Here is an 18,310-nt window from a genome sequence, read left to right on the forward strand (position 1 = left end):
CTTGCCCCCTGTGGGCGTAGTGGGGCAAGCCGTGGGTGGCTCCCCTCCTCTGGGTTTAGGAGGGAAAGCCATTCCTTTGGGCGCTCAGTGGCCCCTCCCCTCTTGGGTTAGGGGAGCGGGCTGGTCCGGCTTCCCCCCTGGGTCGTTAGGGGAGCGAGCTGGCTCCTGGTACTGGCGGTGTCCCGAGATGTGTTCTATGTAGATGTCTCGGGACCACCGGATGGCGTCAGACACCATCAGTTTGTGCATGAGCTTGGCATAGCGCTTGCCCACACCGCAGGCTCTCAGAACTGGCTCGTTGGCGGGGTCCCAGCCCCCCAGGGCCCCAACCAGCAGGGCATAGACAGAGACCTCATAGCCTTGCTCCCTGAGTGCCTGTGCAAGTGGGGCATACTTCTGGTGCTTCTTCTCTCTGGCCTCCGTCATGGCTGCTTTCCGGTTTTCAAAGGGGATGGTGACATCAGCCATGATGATCTTTTTCTCCTCATTGTGGACCACAATGTCAGGCCGCAGCTGGCTGCCTGTCCCGGGCACGGCTCGGTTGACAGAAAGTGTGCCTTTGGAGGCGGGGATGGCCTTGGCCAGGTGGTACAGCACTGTGTTGTGCCAGGGCTGCCAAGCAGCTGAGTGGGGTGGGTAGCAGCACAGCACATGGGGTAGAGTCTCATTGGGGTGGCTGCAGCGGTGGCAGCGCTTGTCTCTTGAAGCTGAATCCAAGGAAGATAGAGATACTCATGGTAAGAGGTCATACTTCAAGAGACACAATAGATATTCCTGTTCTGGATGGGGTTGCCCTCCCCCCGAAGAAACAGGTACATAGCTTGGGAGTGCTTCTGGATCCAAGCCTCTCCCTGGTTTCTCATGTTGAGGCCAGGAGCGCTTTCTTTCAACTTAGGTTGATACAACAGCTGCATCCGTTCCTTTAAGATAATGATCTCAGAATATTGATGCACTCTCTGGTAACCTCTAGGCTTGACTACTGCAATATGCTCTCCATGGGGATCTTGGGGTTGTGGCAGACAGCTCGTTGAAAATGTTGGCTCAATGTGCGACAGCTGTGAAAAAGGCCAGTTCCATGCTAGGGATCATTAGGAAGGGGACTGAAAATAAAAATGCTAATATTCTAATGCCCTTATACAAAACTATGGTGCAGCCACACCTGCAGTACTGCGTACAATTCTGGTTATCACATCTAAAGAAAAACATTGTAAAACTGGAAAAGATGCAGAAGAGGGCAACCAAGATGATCAGGGGCTGAGAGCACCTTCCTTATGAGGCAAGGCTACAAAACCCGGGGCTATTTGGTTTAGAAAAAAGGCGACTATGGGGAGACATGATAGAGGTCTAAAAAATCATGCATGGTGTGGAGAAAATGGATAGAGAGAAATTCTTCTCCCTCTCCCATAACACTAGAACCAGGGGTCACTCCATGAAACTGATTGCTGGGAAATCTAGGACCAACAAAGGGAAGTACTTTTTCATAATCCACTTGTGGAATTCTCTGCCACAAGATGTGGTGACAGCCAGCAACCTGGATGGCTTTAAGAGGGGTTTGGATAACTTCATGGAGGAGAGGTCTATCAACAGCTACTAGTCGGAGGGCTGTGGGCCACCTCCAGCCTCAAAGGCAGGATGCCTCTGAGTACCAGTTGCAGGGCAGTAACAGCAGGAGGGAGGGCATGCCCTCATCTCCTTCCTGTGGCTTCTGGCGGCATCTGGTGGGCCACTGTGTGAAACAGGATGCTGGACTAGATGGGCCTTGGGCCTGATCCAGCAGGGCTGTTCTTATGTTCTTATCCAAGCTCTGAGTCTCTGCACAAGCCCACAACAAGCAAAGGGAAGCATTGGGGTCGTCAAGCAGTCAGGTGCAGGGATTCGCCTGCAATGAACCCACTCAGAAAATAACTCAGCCTTAGAGACCTCTCTCCTGGAGTTCCAATCAAGGGGTCTGTATCAGGTCTGCTCAGGAAGTATAAGAGGCTCTCAGGCTGTCAGACAGAATTAATCCATGCAGGCCCATGTAGAGCATAGCCCAGAGATTCAGGTTTGCAAAGAACATCCCAGGCAGTACAGGGCAGGTTTTCTATGACTGTCCCACTCAGGGAGCAAAAATGAGTAATTTCAGCTTTCTGAGAATCTGGAATCTACAGTCCAGTGTTACAGCTTGGAGCTCGGAAGCACAGTGTTAAGGTCTAAGCAAGATACTTCAATTTTGGTGCATAAATAATTTAAATTTATTAATAAAATTAATAATCTAACCTTTTGATAGCAACATTGTATAAATGATGCAGAAATGAGGGTATATCCAACATTTCCTAATGTACATTTTATTTTAAAGGTAATCATCTGAGAGCTCTGACGAGATGGAATGTAAGAATCTTGAGAAAAATGGCATGATATCTCCTCATAACACTGAAATTCTGGAAAATGGATTGTGGAAAACTACTGTGGAGCAAGAGAAGCCTTTCTGCAATGGACACTTTGGAACAATTAAACCATATCGTAAGTTACTTTTCTTTTTTCTGTTAAAAGCATAGCAACAGAGATATTGGCCTTTCAGCAGCAGGGAGCCAAAGTCCTAGACAGAAGTAAAAGCTTACCCTGAACACACAGTTCGGGGGCTGCGCAGCGTGCAGAGCATGCTGGAGAGACCCACCAGCCAGGAGGCTGCTTTTTAGCCTCCCGGTCGGGGGTCTCCTCTGTTAAAGACTAGGCCTGACTTATACACCAAATATGCTCATTAGCTAGTATACAAAATCAGGTCTGGCCCACAATGTCATCAAGTTCTTTATATGGTGACCCATGTTGGATCTGGGCGCAAGGAAGAAAGGAGATCAAACTAGGTTCAATGGGCTTTATTGAACATAAAGGCTTAACAACAACCTAGCAAAGTAGAATTGCTAACAGTATTAAAACAGAACATCTAGCCAATACCAATATCCCACCCAGTGTGCCTAACTAAATTTATGTGTGTGTAATTAAATCTTCCTAGAGTCTAGTACAGTTTAGATACAGGCGGAAAAAGAAAAAGGGGGGGGAGGCTGCGGGTTGATAAGGTTTTGGGGGAGATCAGAGATTAGTAGAAGGGAAGAGGGGAAGGGAGCAGGAGAAGGGGAAAAGATGAAGGGAATTCCCAAAGTTTGTAGCATATTACCAGGATCCGAGGCTGGAGGCTGGAGAGAATCACTTCAGTTGAAGGAGTGAGGCACTGGCAGAGACAGGAGCTGTGCAGTTGCTTCAGATCAGGCAGCTAGGGCAGCGGAACTCAGGCATTGCTGTAGTTTCTGTCCATGAACAGAGTTCCTGCTTAGCCCTGCAGCTTTAGCAGCAAACTCTGGGAAAGTGTGTGAGCAAAATGCCCGTAGGCACAGAACTGCTGCTCTCTGTCTCAAAGCCCCAATCTTTATAGGGTTTTTCTCTTTGATCCTTGAGTAGATCTGTTCAAAAATCTCCTCTTTTCCTGTATGTCCAAACAGGTGTCAACTTCCACCTTCTGAACAAAATCTTAATTATTCAGGATATCAGCTAGTCCAGGGATATCTTTGGATTTCATCTCTGTAAACTGCGTGCGCTCAGGAAGGGAGGGGTGGGGAAATCTGCATCTTAAGATGCTGCAAATTACATCTTGGCAGTCTGGTCCCCAGAAGGTGTGAAAATTCAGGGTTAGTACATGGAATTTGTGGAATTGGTCCTATTTGGGGGTGTCAGACGGCAATTACACATACCTCTTCCTAGTGTTTTTCTTGTAATTGAAAACAAGATGATATTTGCATGTGTGGGACATTCAGAATCATCAGTGAGAAAATAAGTATTCTCTCAGTATCCATTTGGTTATTCCTATAGACAGCAATCTGTGCTAATCACTTGGTCATTGAAGGGCCATTCACTGAAGATGGAAGGAGGAACTAAACATCCACAGCCACCTTGGTAGCTAGTTGCAACTTAGCATAAGAAAGCTTTAGGCCAAAACCTGTGTGTGTTTCTTTGCATATCCATTTAGCAACACAATGCCAGGTTGCTGCCTGCTCCTCACAGGGCAAGGAACAGTATGTCAGAGTTCAGATATTATTTCATTTCTTGATATAACATGGAGTCACCCAGGCCCATATATTTCACCATACTTCTGAGTTGGTACCTCTGGTTATGATGGGTTATGACCGTCCACAACACCTCGTGAGTTGCTGTGGCACGGAGCCACGCCGCAGCAACACACGATCCGCTAACCTGGGCTAAGGGGAGGGGTAGTTAGGGTGGCTTGCTGCCGGGAGCCGCTCGGCTCCCATGGCAGCACACCGCCAAAAAGCAGGCTAGGCTCCCTTAGCCCACTTTTTGGCGGTCGTGAGAATCGCCTCATTGTATGGAAGCGAGGTAGGAGGAAAAGCTACCCAAGTTTTCTTCATACCTTGCTTCCAAACAATCACTTCTACCCTGGTTCTCCTCCTACTTTGCTTCCACACAACTGTAAATTGGTAGCACACACAGCTCCCAAACCTGGGTAGAACACAGTTTTTGATGGTGTGAATAACCTCCACCAGTGGTATTCACCACTGTGGATGTTAAACATGAACATATGAAACTGTAATATTCTAAGGTGCTGATCTTGATCAAGAGGCCCCATACAGTAAAAAAGGATTTTCACAGAAAGGATATTGAATATACAAACACACACAAACTTAAGATTTGCATATATAACCGCCTTGAGATTGTTTTTAATGAAAGGCAGTATATAAATCCAACAATCAATCAATCAATCAATCAAGGTAAAGTTGTAAAAATAGAATAATTTAACACATATGTCTTACAATATGTAAGGTTGCTATCTCCCCTGGATTTCCAGGTATTTACTGGATTTTAAGCCTCTTCCCCAGCACCTGGTTAGTCCATTAGCGTGTCCAGATTCCCAGTTTTCTTTTTCTTTTCTTTTTTAAAGACCTAAGCTCTAGCCCTTGTAGAAGTGGAGATGGAACAAAATGTGATGTCACTATTCTAATAAACCGCTGGACTTCGAGTAAGGCGGGTAAAGCACAGGAGGCTGGCTGGGAGAGGTTAGAACATAAGAACAGCCCTGCTGGATCAGGTCCAAGGCCTATCTAGCCCAACATCCTGTTTCACACAGTGGCCCACCAGATGCCTCTGAGAAGCCCACAGGCAAGAGCTGAGGGCACACCCTCTCTCCTGCTGTTGCTCCCGTACATCTGGTATTCAGAGGTACAACTGGTATTCAGAGGCTGGAGGTGGCCTATAGCTCTCAGACTAGTAGCCATTGATAGATCTCTCCTCCATGAATTTGACTATGACTAAGCCCCTTTTAAAGCCCCCAAGGTAATAGCTGTCACCACAATCTGTGGCAGAGAATTCCATAGATTAATTATGCACTGTGTGGAAAGTACTTACTTCACAATAACTAATTCCCTCAGGAATAGTGCCTTTGTTTTTTGTCAGCAGGAGATCTGTATAGGGCAGCTGAGAGGATAGCTTGATTTTGATGTAAATCACTGCCTACCTGTGTTTTGTAATAGTTGTGGTTTTTGGCTTTATAGTGCAATCCGTTCTATGCATACCTACTTAGAAGTAAGTACCAATGCTTTCAATCAAACTTTCTCCCAAGTAAGTGTGTACAGGATAGTAACCTTAACTGAAAAGCTCAGTGTATTTTTTGTTCTATTGCTGCTATTAATATCTCAAAGTTAGTGTAGCTTTCATCTATTTTCTATAGATATTGTTTTGTTTTTGTGGTTTTTAAAATTTTGCTTTAAGCCACCATGAATTCTCTCTACCCGCTGCTCTTTTCTAGGGCTTGGAGGAAGAGCAGGATATAAATGTAAAATAATATTGTTGATGATGATAAATATCTGTCACCAGAAGCCTTGCAGGGGGCTCTAACATCTGCTCTAACATCTGCTTCCCAGAGACCCACCCACATACAGCTACAACATGCAATGAAACAAACAAAAAACCTACTCCATCTTACGAGTAAGAGACACAAAATGAGCAGGCAGGGCTATTGCTGGGGAATCTCAAGGTTAGGGCACGGAAGAGAGATAAACTAATAAATTAATTCATAAGGGGTACACTTATGAACAATTCTGGAATGTTAATCAAACTGTCCCCTCCTTTCCCCTTCCAATAAATCAGAGCAAACAGCAGAGGAAGAGAGATTTCGTTTATCCTTCTGCAACAATCAATACCATGTGCCCATGAGCTGCTGGAAGGGCAAGCCAGCACAGCTAAGTGCCTACTCCCCTCCCCTCTAACCCCCCTCCAACCACAGAGCACAGAGCAAAGCCCACCCAAAGAAAGGAAAATTGGATTTGAGCGGGATGGGGAGAGGGGTTTGTTTGTTTAACTTCTATACTGCCCAAACTTTCATCTGGGCAGTTAACATAAAAACAATTAAAACACATATAAAAGTTAAAACAATGCAACAATTTAAAAACAGCCATAAAATTAAAGACAGACCGTTTTTTAAAAGCTGGGAAAGCTTGGGTGAAAAGATGGTGTTTTTTAAAAATTGCCTGAGATGGCAATTTTACTAATAACAAACACATTTCTACTATGGGCTTTGTTTGGTCTTTGCCTAATTCCCTTGGGTTGAGAATAAATGTTGAAGAGAATGAAAAGAACAGAAAAATACATAACAGGTGCTGTCTTTAAATCTAAAATGATCCCTCACTAGTAGCCATCACATGCTGGAAAATCTCAGGCCAGGGGACTGCTTAGTCTGCATTCTCATGACTTAGGACAAGTTATACAGCCAATTATTTTCACTCTTCATTAATGCATGAATATCAAATGGTTATGTGCCACAACACCTTCCTTATAATGAATCTGACTTAGAACCAAGTTAAATAGAATTTAATGCAATTTCCATAGGTAAGGCCTGAAATTTAACTGGGTAATCCTGAGCAGTTTTATGATCACACATGAGATCTTAGATCCTCATGAAAGGAGCTGTTCCTTACATAAGTCATTCCCAGCCCACTTACACCTATCCTCCTAACTAGAATCAAATAGCTACAGTGAGCCAACATGATCTAATAACTTAAAGAACACACCTTGGATTGAAGAGCTGCTTTCACACAGCTGCCCTCAAATCGGGAGTCCAAAATATCTCCAAGAATAGAAGCTAAAAGAAACTTTTTGGAGTCCCCAAAAAGACCAGAAGTAAACAACAAACTGGAACCTCAACCAAAAACCAGGATGCAAACGTATTGTAACATAAAGGTTAAGTTTGTGCCGTCGAGTCGGTGTTGTTGACTCCTGGCAACCACAGAGCCACGTGGTTGTCTTTGGTAGAATACACAGGAGGGGTCACCATTGCCATCTCCTGTGCAGTGTTTCAGCACCTTTCTTTATCACTGCTGCCCGATATAGGAGTTTCCCATATCCTGGGAAACACACCAGTGGGGAGTCGAACCAACAGCCTCCTGCTCTCTAGTTGCTTCCCCACTGTGCCATTAATGGTTCAAGTAACTCCAAATACAAATAGTAACCATACATTTTTTTAATTATTTAACATATTTTTATACCATCCACTACCAAAGTCTCTAGGCAGTTTACAGCTATAAAAACATATTAAAAGATCAAATTAAAATAACCATGAAAACTATCATATACATACATATAAAACATATGTGATGAGTTTTCTGGATAATGACTCTCTTCTATGGTTTATCAAACATACACAATTTTTGTTAATACTAATACATTAGTAATACTAATACTAATACAAAATTTTGTTAATAATAATACATAGAAAAACTCAAGTGAAAAATAGGGACATATAAGATTGCCAGAGTGCAAATTGACCCAGATGAATCTACAGTTCAAAGTAGATAACATATTTTGCTAAATTCTTCAGCTTAATAAGAAAACTCTTTCAAAATTAAAGAAATCACTGATGGCAAATTTGCACTAGGACCTCCCAACTACCTAAGAACTAGATTCTTCTGCCAACATTGTGCCCATAGATCAGAAAATTGTTTTTAGCTTCCATATTGTGCATATTAAGGAATCTCATTCTACATAACACAAAGGACAAGAAATACAAGGCCAAAAATCCCATACATACTTCAGAGTAAGTTATATTGTAGTCACTGCAATTTATTCTCAGGGAAACATGCATAAATTTGAGCTATACTGACCTGAAAGTCACCAAAGGATATTCAAACAAAGCCATAGAAATAGCTTAAATAGAATGTATCAGGACTCTTTAGAGCTCTAGGCCACACCCCCTTTACATGTGATATGTCACATGATGATATCACATTCAAAGGGTGTGTGGCCTCGAGGTATAAATTGCCAGAGCGAGCTCTTCAGTCTCATTGTAGGGCAGGCTTGCTGCCTGAAAGTGTCTATTTTCTCTTTCTCTCTCTCTCTGAGAGGGAGAGAAAGAAAGAGGAATAGACGCTTTCAGGCAGCCAACGCTCCCTGAAATTAATGCAAAAGTAAGTGCTCATGGAGGCTTCTGGGGGGTGAGTCTGGATGGGGGTGTGATTAAAAAAAAAATTTAATCAACTGTGGTGTTTGGGGTGGGGTGGGGCATGGCAGGCACTTGGTGCCCCTCTGTAACTGGTACCTAGGGCATGTGCCCTGCCTGCCCCACCCTGGTTATGCCTCTGCCCATTCAGATGCAACCAGGGCAGACCCTGCTTAGCTATGGGGACAAGTCATGCTTGCTACCACAAGACCAGCTCTCCTCTCCAAGAGCTTTTAATAAACTTGAAAAGCTGGAGCTTTCAGAACAATTTCCCCCCACTATTACTGAATGTATTGTTGATGTATTTTTGTGTCTCTGCTCTAGTTTCATCACCTAAAATACAGTTGGGGAAGACACAGGTTGTTGGTGCTGCCATATCCTTTATACTCTTGGCCATGTTAGTACTGGTCTTGATCGGTGTCATCATTGTCCAGGATGGTGAGTTTCTAATTTCTACCTTATTCTCATCTTCCTTTGAAATAGTCAGTTTTTTTTGCCAGCCTCCTCTCTGGACGGAAATGTATTCACATAGTAGGGCTTCTCTGGTTTCCAGTGAATCCCATCTTTTAGGGAAATCTGCCTACCTGGTTCCTTCTCTTTTTAGAACCCTGCAACTTCTATTGCCTAGTCTCTCTATTATATCATTACCACACTTTCTTCTATCTTTTCTATTTTCTACAGATGAAATATATAGGAACCAGAGGGTGACACCAAGTACCTCTCTAGTCTATGTGATAATATAGACAGGATGGCCAACATCCTGACTAAGCCTGTGGGTGTGACTAAGTCCTGGAAAGAAGCATCCGTGTTGTGAAGGGCTTTCTTAGCTCCACATTGCTGGTGGTCACACAAGGTGGGAGGGCAAATTTCACTGATATCTCCTCCACTTGGAAGTGCCATGTACTTTACAAAAATATGTCCCTAGGGGCCGCACAGTCCTCAAAGTATATTTACACAAGGCACAGAGTGCTTCTAGGGCAAGGAAAAAAACCAGCCAAATTCTTACCCTCCCCCTCCTCAATGGGTGTTGATGCTGTGGTAATCTGAAAGGCTTCAGCAGCGTGGATACTTCCTGGTGTGTTTCCCCTGCTAACTGGGCAAAGAGGCACCTTTTTAATGTAGTGATTCTCTTTATTTGGGGGGGAGTAATTGGCCCATTCCTCCAGTGACTGTTGCTGGTGTCAATCTTACGTTTCTTTTTAGATGGTGAGCCCTTTGGGGACGGGGTTCATCTTATTTATTTATTATTTCTCTATGTAAACCACTTTGGAAACTTTTGTTGAAGAGTGGTATATAAATATTTGGTGATGGTGGTGATGGTGGTGTGTGCTCATTGGCTTAATCAGGATATTGGACAATATTTAATGCTTTAAATTATTGTGGTTTTCAGGTACAGACATCAGAGTAAAAATTAACAGGTTCTTGCATGTCTAGACCAGTGTCTTTCCTGCTCAGTTTGCTACTTTCAGCATATAAATTGGCATTATCTGCCATCAGAAAGTAGAATATTTGGGTACATAGCAATGGAGATCCTGTTACTAGCCATGCTTGCTATGCCGTTCTGGGGGTACTTTGGTGTGCCTCTAAAACTCAGCCTTTCAGTCACATTCTTTCCTTACCCTGTTTGGAAGAAAAATGCTGGCTGCATTCCAGCCAAAGATCATTCTGGCAAGGTTTTCCCCCAAAAGTGCTTTCTAGGATCATTTGCAAGGAACTGCAGTAAGCCAGATAAAATGTCCCTCTCTGGTTGGATAGAGCACAGGCAGAGAGATATGCAGAACAGACCCAATTAAGGTTGAAAAGAGACAAATGGGAAAGGAATGCAAGCCCCCTTGGACTTTTGATAAGTTAAAGGTTGCACAGACCTTATCTTGTTTCTTTCCTCTTGTTATCAAAGCTAAGCAAGTATATGCCAGAATGCTTGATGTGCCCTTCCCAAAATCTATTACAGTGATTGCCCTGGAGAATCACTATTTTCAGGAAACTTTCTTTGACTGTAGAAGTATATGGGGAGCCACCCAACATAACCTTATCAATACCCAATATTCATTCCTTATCAGGAACTAGGGATGTGCATACAGGTTCAATGTTGAACTGGTTCGGTTCGATATCAAACCGAATCCCCTCCCTCCCAGTTTGGTTCACTATCAGACCAAAACTGCCCCGCCCCCCGGGCACAATTAAAAAAACATTTTTTAAAAAACTTCTAAAAATTAAATTTTACTTACTGCCAACTGGTCTGTGGGCTTCGATTCAGCCGTGGGGGTGTCTCCAGAAGTTCCCCCTCTCCCCTGCCATCTTCCATTCATGTCCAAATCACCCAGTTTGGGTGGTCTTCAGCCCATTCCAGGACTGCCCTCCACTGCGGCAGCCATTTTGGAGGCTGCCAAGCATGCTCAATGTGCCTCTGCATATAATTTGTAATAAAATAATTTTTTGAAAATCGTGAAACCCCCCCCAAACTGAACTGGGGTGGGTGGGTCCGGGGGTGCCAAAACCAAACATGCCCAGTCAAGTTCGAATCCTGTCCGGACTCGAACCAAACCAGGCAACCCAGTTTTGTGCACAGCCCTAACAGGAGTTCCTGAAATGTGTAAATTCTGGAAGGAGACCATCTACCAGTCTCATCTAGCCTCCAGTGAATGCCTTAGGGTATATTTTTGCCTTGAGCTATAAAACTCCCCTCAAACAAGGAATCACATTTTTGCCACCTAGCCCTGTTACCAGAGTTTTTGCCCCCTGGAGCTGCCATCACACTTTTGCTTTTTACATGTGCATCTGCAGCTGCTTTTGCCTTTTGGCTTTTGCCAGCCAGGCTTCTGCCTCCTGCATTTGCCACACTTGCCAATGGATTATTCACCCAATGTCATCTGGGTACACCCCAATGATCTTGCTTTATGCTTGAGCTTCCCAGAGAGAAGGTTTCCTGATAGCTAGATTCAGGTAGCTATGAAAAATGCCTTTTCTCTTTCTCTTTTATTTCATCCTTAAGCCTCTTTCCCCCTTCTTAGCATAGCAACTTGGTAACATGACTAATCAACATTTTTTCACTTCCTGTGCCCCTATTAGCCCTCAATAACTCATTGTTTTCAAAGATATGTCTTCATTTTCTTTATTCTCCTTCCATTGTGTCAATGCCACAGCCATAATGGTGGGGCCCTGGTGGCACAGTGGTAAAAACTGCCGCCCTGTAACCAGAAGGTTACAAGTTCGATCCTGACCAGGGGCTCAAGGTTGACTCAGCCTTCCAGAATGTTGGGGGGCAATATGCTAAATCATTGTAAACCGCTTAGAGAGCTTCCAGCTATAGAGCGGTATATAAATGTAAATGCTATTGCTATTGCTATTGCTATAATCCCACAGGACTGAGACTATTTTATTGCTATTCACAGGTCCGTACCCTTTTGACGCTAAGCAAAACATTAAAAACAGGCCATGGTAGTAAACACATGTCCAGCAGACCCTGGTAACAATCCCACCTCCAGCATAGGCCCTCTGGAGACTCTTATTTGAACTGGGAGTCAAGAAATGCTATTTAATGGAGGATGTTTGACTAACTGAAGTGATTTTTCATTTGTCTCTCTTCTCCTGTCAAAGCTGCAGGAGAAGGTGCTGGATATCATGCCTATCATTGTGATTATTTTCTTTCTTTCAACAGCAAAGATAAAAAGCTTTCAAGCTCTATGCCCCCAAGGATGGCTTGAGAATGAAATGATGTGCTACTACTTTTCTGATGCTGAAAATGATTGGAACGCCAGCCAGAACTACTGCATTTCATATGGCGGCTTACTGGCAGCAGTAGACACTCAGCAAGAAAGGGTGAGAGAGCCATCCAGTTGGTGTAGAATGGACCTGGCAGTAGTAGGTAGATATTTTTTGCCACTAAGCAAGGCTAGGAACAGGGGCGGATCCAGCAGGAAATTACAGGGGATGCAACAGGAACTTTCCCCCCATATATAAAAATATTGGGGCTTGGGTTTTATTTCTCATGCAAATGCACTATGCCATGGGGTGTCAAACTCAAATCTGGTGGTGGGCTGGATTGGATTCCGATGCATCCCTGGGGAGCCACACATAGCCTTGCGCCACCTTCTCTCGCCTTGCACCCACCTTGCACTACCTTCTGTCTTCCTCCTCCTCCCTGCTCTTTCTCTCACTCCTTCCCTACCCCACTTGCCCTGCCACTTAAATTAGCTGAATTCACTGCTTTTTACATGAAAATACACTCAGGGAAAGATTGATTTTTTAAAATTATTATTTCTAGAAGAAATTCTGGACATATATGCTAATACCAGATTTTGTGTGGACAATCCTGCCACTCTTCCCTCTTCTTCTCTCCCTAACAGAGATGTTGCTAGGTGCTTAGAAGTGGTTTGAGCTCACAGCCTCCCCACATTTTGATTATTAAACCCTTTCATGCTCTCTTTAAGGTATTCAGCACTCTCCTCCCCACTAGTTTGCTTCACCACTAAAAATGAATCTCCTTTTTCTCCTGCATCAGATTCTTCCTGCAATCAATATATACACACACAGTTGAGAACCAGTGTGGTGTAGTGACTAGAGTATCAGGACTGGGGGACTTCCCTTCCTCCTTCAGTCATGAAACTCACTCTGGGACCTTAGCTGAGACACTCTCCTCCAAACCTGCCTCACGGGATTGTTGTGAGGATAACAGTGGGGAGGAAGAACATATACACTACCCTGAACTCTTTGGAGGAAGAACAGGATATGTGTCATAATAAAATATATGTATATGTTGACTTTTAGCCACATGCATGCCAATCCTAAGCATGTAAACTCGAAGCCAATTCAAATAGTGTTTTTTACACCTATCACAACAGCAAGCAGTCCAGTTTGATATCTTCTATGAACTACATTTCATTTAAGCAAAAATCATATGCAACTATAGTATATGTCTATACACTACAGAAAGAAAAACCACCAATTTGATTTCAAACAGGACAGCAGTATGCCATATATGGAGTTACCCCAATTTCTTATTGTTTCATGGGCAAGGGAGTTTTTAAAATGAGTTTCTTGTGATCTGATTTACAAAGTCTTATTTTGAAGCAAGCGTATAAAAATGGACTTTTGGTGAGGGAGGGGAAATGCTTAATGTTCATTTTAGCAATTTGTGAAGCTACTTTCAAGAAGTTGGTATTTTAGTACATAACAAGCTTATTAAAAACAATATGCAAGTTATTTATATTTGAACTACTGTTACAAGCACAGAGCAAAATAAAATAGTAATGATTATAAGGGAAAACATGTTGGAAAAACATGTTGTTCTCATGTTCTTTCTCATATTTTGCTATTTAAGCCATTTTGAGATATTTGTTGCTAAAAAAGCAGCATATAAATATTTTAATGGGGGCGGGGGGAGAAATAAACTCACACAGAGAGACCAGATTAGAGCAATGAGCAGTTTAGTATCTTCAGGAACAAAAGGGGAAACAAAAACAAAAACAGATCCGTTTTGTAAGAGCTTTTCCCCCCTTCCCTCTTATTCTTTATAAAGCTTTTAATACTTTTGCACTGACTAATTTCCTCACAGAAGGCATGTTGTTGGGATGGAGAAGGTTTTTCTTATAAGGTTGTACTAGAACAATTTTAGCATACTTTGAAAAGGATTGTGTTGTTTTTTTTTAAAGTTTAAAACTCACTCTCAAACACACACACACACACGGTGGGACTTCTCACATGTACAACACAAACACGATTCATGGGGGTGTGGGGTGGGGAGAGAAACACAGTGGCTTAAGCAAGGGGAACAAATCCCACACCAACAAAAACAAACAGCTAAGGATTGGTTTTTAAAAAAATGTTTTACTTTCCTTCTTCGAGGGAGACAAGCCCAACAGCCAGCTCTGCAATTACAGTACATTCAAGTGCTGACTGGGGGAGGAGCACAAGACTCCAGGAAAACTGATAAGGCTGGGAGACAGCAGGACTAGCAGCAAAAGGAAGTTAACCCTTTAAAAAAAAAACCTCTCTGCTACTGCCAGTGTCAGTGAGACTCAACAAAAATTCACAAGGGGTGCAACTGCACTCTTGCACACACACACACACACACACACACACACACACACACACACCTGGCTAGGAATGAAGTGACATCAGTATGCTGCTGACCCTGGCACTGCAATCTTCTCCCCCTGCATTTGGATGTGAGCAAACCAACTGAAGATTAATTCAGATAGTGCCAAATTGAGGATGGTTGATGGGCTTGTAATATAGAAGAGTCCAGTGCTCCAGTCCATTAGTCAAATTCAGCATCTCTGGGCCACTCAGACTCATAATCTTGAAGGGTTCCTGGATCTATTCCTATGCCTAAATTTCCATTTTCTGGTTTGTCTTTTTTTCCAGCAGCCAGGAACATTTTTTTCTTCAAGTCCATGTGATGGATTCATACTTGGCTATTCATGCCCTTGTAACCTCAAGACTTGGTCCTGGGGCTGCCCCAAATGACTGGAAGCTTCATTTGGCAAAGAACGTGGTTCTCATTCTGGGGACAGCTCAAAGTCTAATTTTGGTCTTAGCAACTTAGCACCTATATACATCAGAGACCCTACTCTTTCCCCATTCCTTTCCATTACCCTGTGTCAACCTTTGCGTGCAACCAAAATAACAGTTTCCTCCCCAAATCAATAAGGCCAGAGAGAACCACCCAATAATTCAGCCAGTGCCCACCCATTTCCTCACTTTCCTAGTGTTACCAGATTCTCCAGATTGTTCTGGCTGTTTCTACATTGGTTTGCTTACTTTAAGATTAATGGCTGACATGGTGCACAACACAACACTGGTGTTGCCAACCTACTGGGGTTGGCATGTGAAAGCTAGCCCTGGAGGTGTTGCTTAAGAATGAAGTTGTGCAAGTGCTTAAACCTGTGCATGTGCAATGCTACTTCCATTGAAAATTTGGCTGACATAATGTATAGCATTAGGATTACATTACATTTATATACCACCCAACTCACAACAACTCTGGGCAACTCAAACCATAACAAAATTTAACAAACTCACAATAAAGTCATAATAAAATCACAATAAAAATGAAACAATGTATTTAACAATCTTGAAAGGCTAAGCTATTTCAAAGCAAGGCCTAACACAATCAACAATATATGGGGGATAGATACAGAAGCCCAACATGTCACCTTAGCCCTCAGTCCTACCCACAAAAACCGGCCAGCTTCAGGCAGCTGCCCCACTGCCCCAGCCCCGGCTTTATAGCTGGGCCAGTCACACACCCCTGCTCTCACCAGCAGGGCCCAGCTGGCCACAGTGACCCACTCAGCCAGGGAAGCCTGCAGGCTTCAGGTAGGAAGGAGGTAGCAAGGCCTAAGAGGTTCAGCTTCTGCAGACCCAGAAAGATGATCCCATGCCAAGTCTCTCAGGTCACACAGCAGGCAGGAGGGAAGCAGATGTTCAGAATCCTCCAGCAGCTCCTACAACTTCCCCCAGATCTTCCTCTTCAATTTACACAGTTGTGCAAAAGCGCTCTTGTGCAAGTGCAAAAATAGCACAAAAGGAATTATGTGATGGTATGGCTATACCACTGCAGATCTGCATTTGCACAAATTTTGCACTTGCGCAAGAGCACTCTTGCACAGCTGCATGAATGCAATATTACAACACACATTTAACATTGCACAGTATGTCATTCTATAGAAGTAGCACTGTGCAACTACACGTACTGGTATAATTAGTTGCACAATTTCACTTTTGCTCAACACAGCTGGTAACAGACCCAGTAGGTCAGCAATGCTGGCATTGCATATCATATTAGTTAACGGTTATAACATTAAACTTTATAATATCTCATATCATCTCATCCTCAGACTAATTGTATTGTGTCATGGATGGGGGAAAATTCCTTTGTCCACCAAATGCAGAGAGAGAATTAGATGCAGTTAATGGAGAACCTTAGTATTGAGGGAATGTATATAACCTCTCTCTACATTCCTAAGTTCAGTATGGGTAACAAACTCTAAAATGTGGAATATGACAATGCTTAAAATGGTGCTTAAAAATACATTTAAAAGACACCAGATTTCTCTGTTTTCTAAATTAAAGGATTTTGTGAAAGGCAAGAAAAGCTCTGCTGAATATTGGATTAATCTCCGGAGGGAAAAAGTAGCACAGCCCTGGAAATGGTCAAATGGTACAGTCGTCAGAAACTGGTAAGCCTTGACCTTCTTGTGGACTTCAGTCAGTGACTTTGGAAAGAGGGGCATTTAAGAACTGGATATTTTGAGATGTTTTCAATTAATATTTTCACAAAATCATTGCAGCCAGGTTGGGACAGTGTGGGGGAAAGGCAAGATCAATCTTACCTTTCCCGCAGGTGATTGACAATTCACTGTGTGGCGTGCACCACACATGCCCACATGATCCACGCTGCTCTGAGGAAAATGAGTCCCAGCCTCCAGGAATCCCAAGATGCACCACACGAGCACCTTATCCCTAACTAGCTCTAGGCACCTGGTTCTGTGTATGCTTGGGCTGTGTGCAGTCGAAGCATAAACACAACCTCACACCTTTTAACTCAGGTAAAAAACCTGATCTACTGGGGAAGGCAACGCCAGGATAAGCCTCAGTCTTGGCACTTCACTTGTGCAGCCTACCTAGGGCTGTTCAAGTCTGGGTAGAGCTGCTTGTGTGAACAGCATCACTATATATTAAGAGTTTGACTATATATTAAGAGCTTTGGGGTAGGGAAGGCCCCCCCACCAGCTTTAGTGTCAGTTCTTGACAATAAATCCTGATTGACAAATAATTAGTGTGGAAAATATAGCATTTTTTTGCAGAAAGCAAATTTTGACTTTGATATTTTAAAATAATGTACTAGAAACATATAAATTTACAACTAAAACTGTCTAACTTTCAGATGTTTAAACATGTATTGGGAATTGGACATTGACCACATCTTGCATTGGTTAAAGCCCAGTAGCAGAAAATTTCCATTAGAGCCGTGGATTTCAAATGGTGTTCTGGGGAAGCCTAGGGTTCACCAGACCAGTACTGGCGAACAAGTATACCTGAAAGACAGTTTGCTTACTCATCCCAGTGTTCTTCTGCATTATGAAGCTGCAGAGGAATGCTAGATGTGCACAGTGGCACACTCCGTTCTTACAAGGCAACCATGGGGAAGCTGGACCTTGCCACTGCTCTATAATGTTTGCATCAGCAGCCTTTCCTTCTGCAGCTCAGAAGAGGTACAACTGTATATTTATGTTAGTCTGTCTCAGTCTTGGGCAAATCAGTTCTGCAAAAGGCACCTCCATCTGGGTGCTGGGCTTATCAGCCAGGCTGTATCAGGTTCACAGTTTGGGAGTCCTTAATCCAACATTATTATTGGATTTAACAGTAATGCACTGCTAAATCCACTAACACTGATGCATCAGCTGTAAACCTTTCTAGGTAAAGATACTCTAGCCACCATGTTCTGGTGACCTTCCAGTTTGATTACTACAACGCGTTGTATGTGGGATTGCCCTTGAAGGCTTCCCAGAAAGTGCAGTTAGTCCAGCATACAGCTACTGGAGTACTATCTATTTCTGAAAGAACTCCATTGGTTTTCAAATCAATTTCCCAAACACAATTCAAGGTGTTTGTGTTTACCTATAAAGTCCTACATGATGTGGGGCCCAGGTACTTGAAGGAATGCTTGCATCAATCTTCATGTACAGCAGGGTCTCTTGCTGGGCTCTCTGTTGAGTGCCCTGATGTACAAGAGAAGGTGGGTTGCAAGTGGGAAGTAGGGATGTGCACAAAACCGGTTTGCCCGGTATGGCTTGAATTTGAACTGGGTTCGAACCAGGAGAGAGT

The 18,310-nt window shown here is 43.3% G+C and overlaps 1 protein-coding gene across 3 annotated transcripts in view; it reads left to right on the forward strand.

Moving 5' to 3' along the window:
- The window catches only part of LOC128344908 (C-type lectin domain family 2 member D-like), a 40,465-nt gene that overhangs the window by 16,650 nt on the left and 5,505 nt on the right, over nucleotides 1-18,310 (forward strand). For all 3 annotated transcript variants that reach the window (XM_053295949.1, XM_053295950.1, XM_053295948.1), the window contains 4 exons: nucleotides 2,339-2,502; nucleotides 8,804-8,917; nucleotides 12,138-12,298; nucleotides 16,556-16,662. In XM_053295949.1, the coding sequence (XP_053151924.1) occupies nucleotides 2,364-2,502; nucleotides 8,804-8,917; nucleotides 12,138-12,298; nucleotides 16,556-16,662 (521 nt within the window). In that variant the 5' untranslated portion in view covers nucleotides 2,339-2,363. The remainder of the gene's footprint in view (nucleotides 1-2,338; nucleotides 2,503-8,803; nucleotides 8,918-12,137; nucleotides 12,299-16,555; nucleotides 16,663-18,310) is intronic.

The sequence above is a fragment of the Hemicordylus capensis genome, chromosome 2, assembly GCF_027244095.1.
Source record: "Hemicordylus capensis ecotype Gifberg chromosome 2, rHemCap1.1.pri, whole genome shotgun sequence".
Lineage (NCBI taxonomy): Eukaryota > Metazoa > Chordata > Lepidosauria > Squamata > Cordylidae > Hemicordylus > Hemicordylus capensis.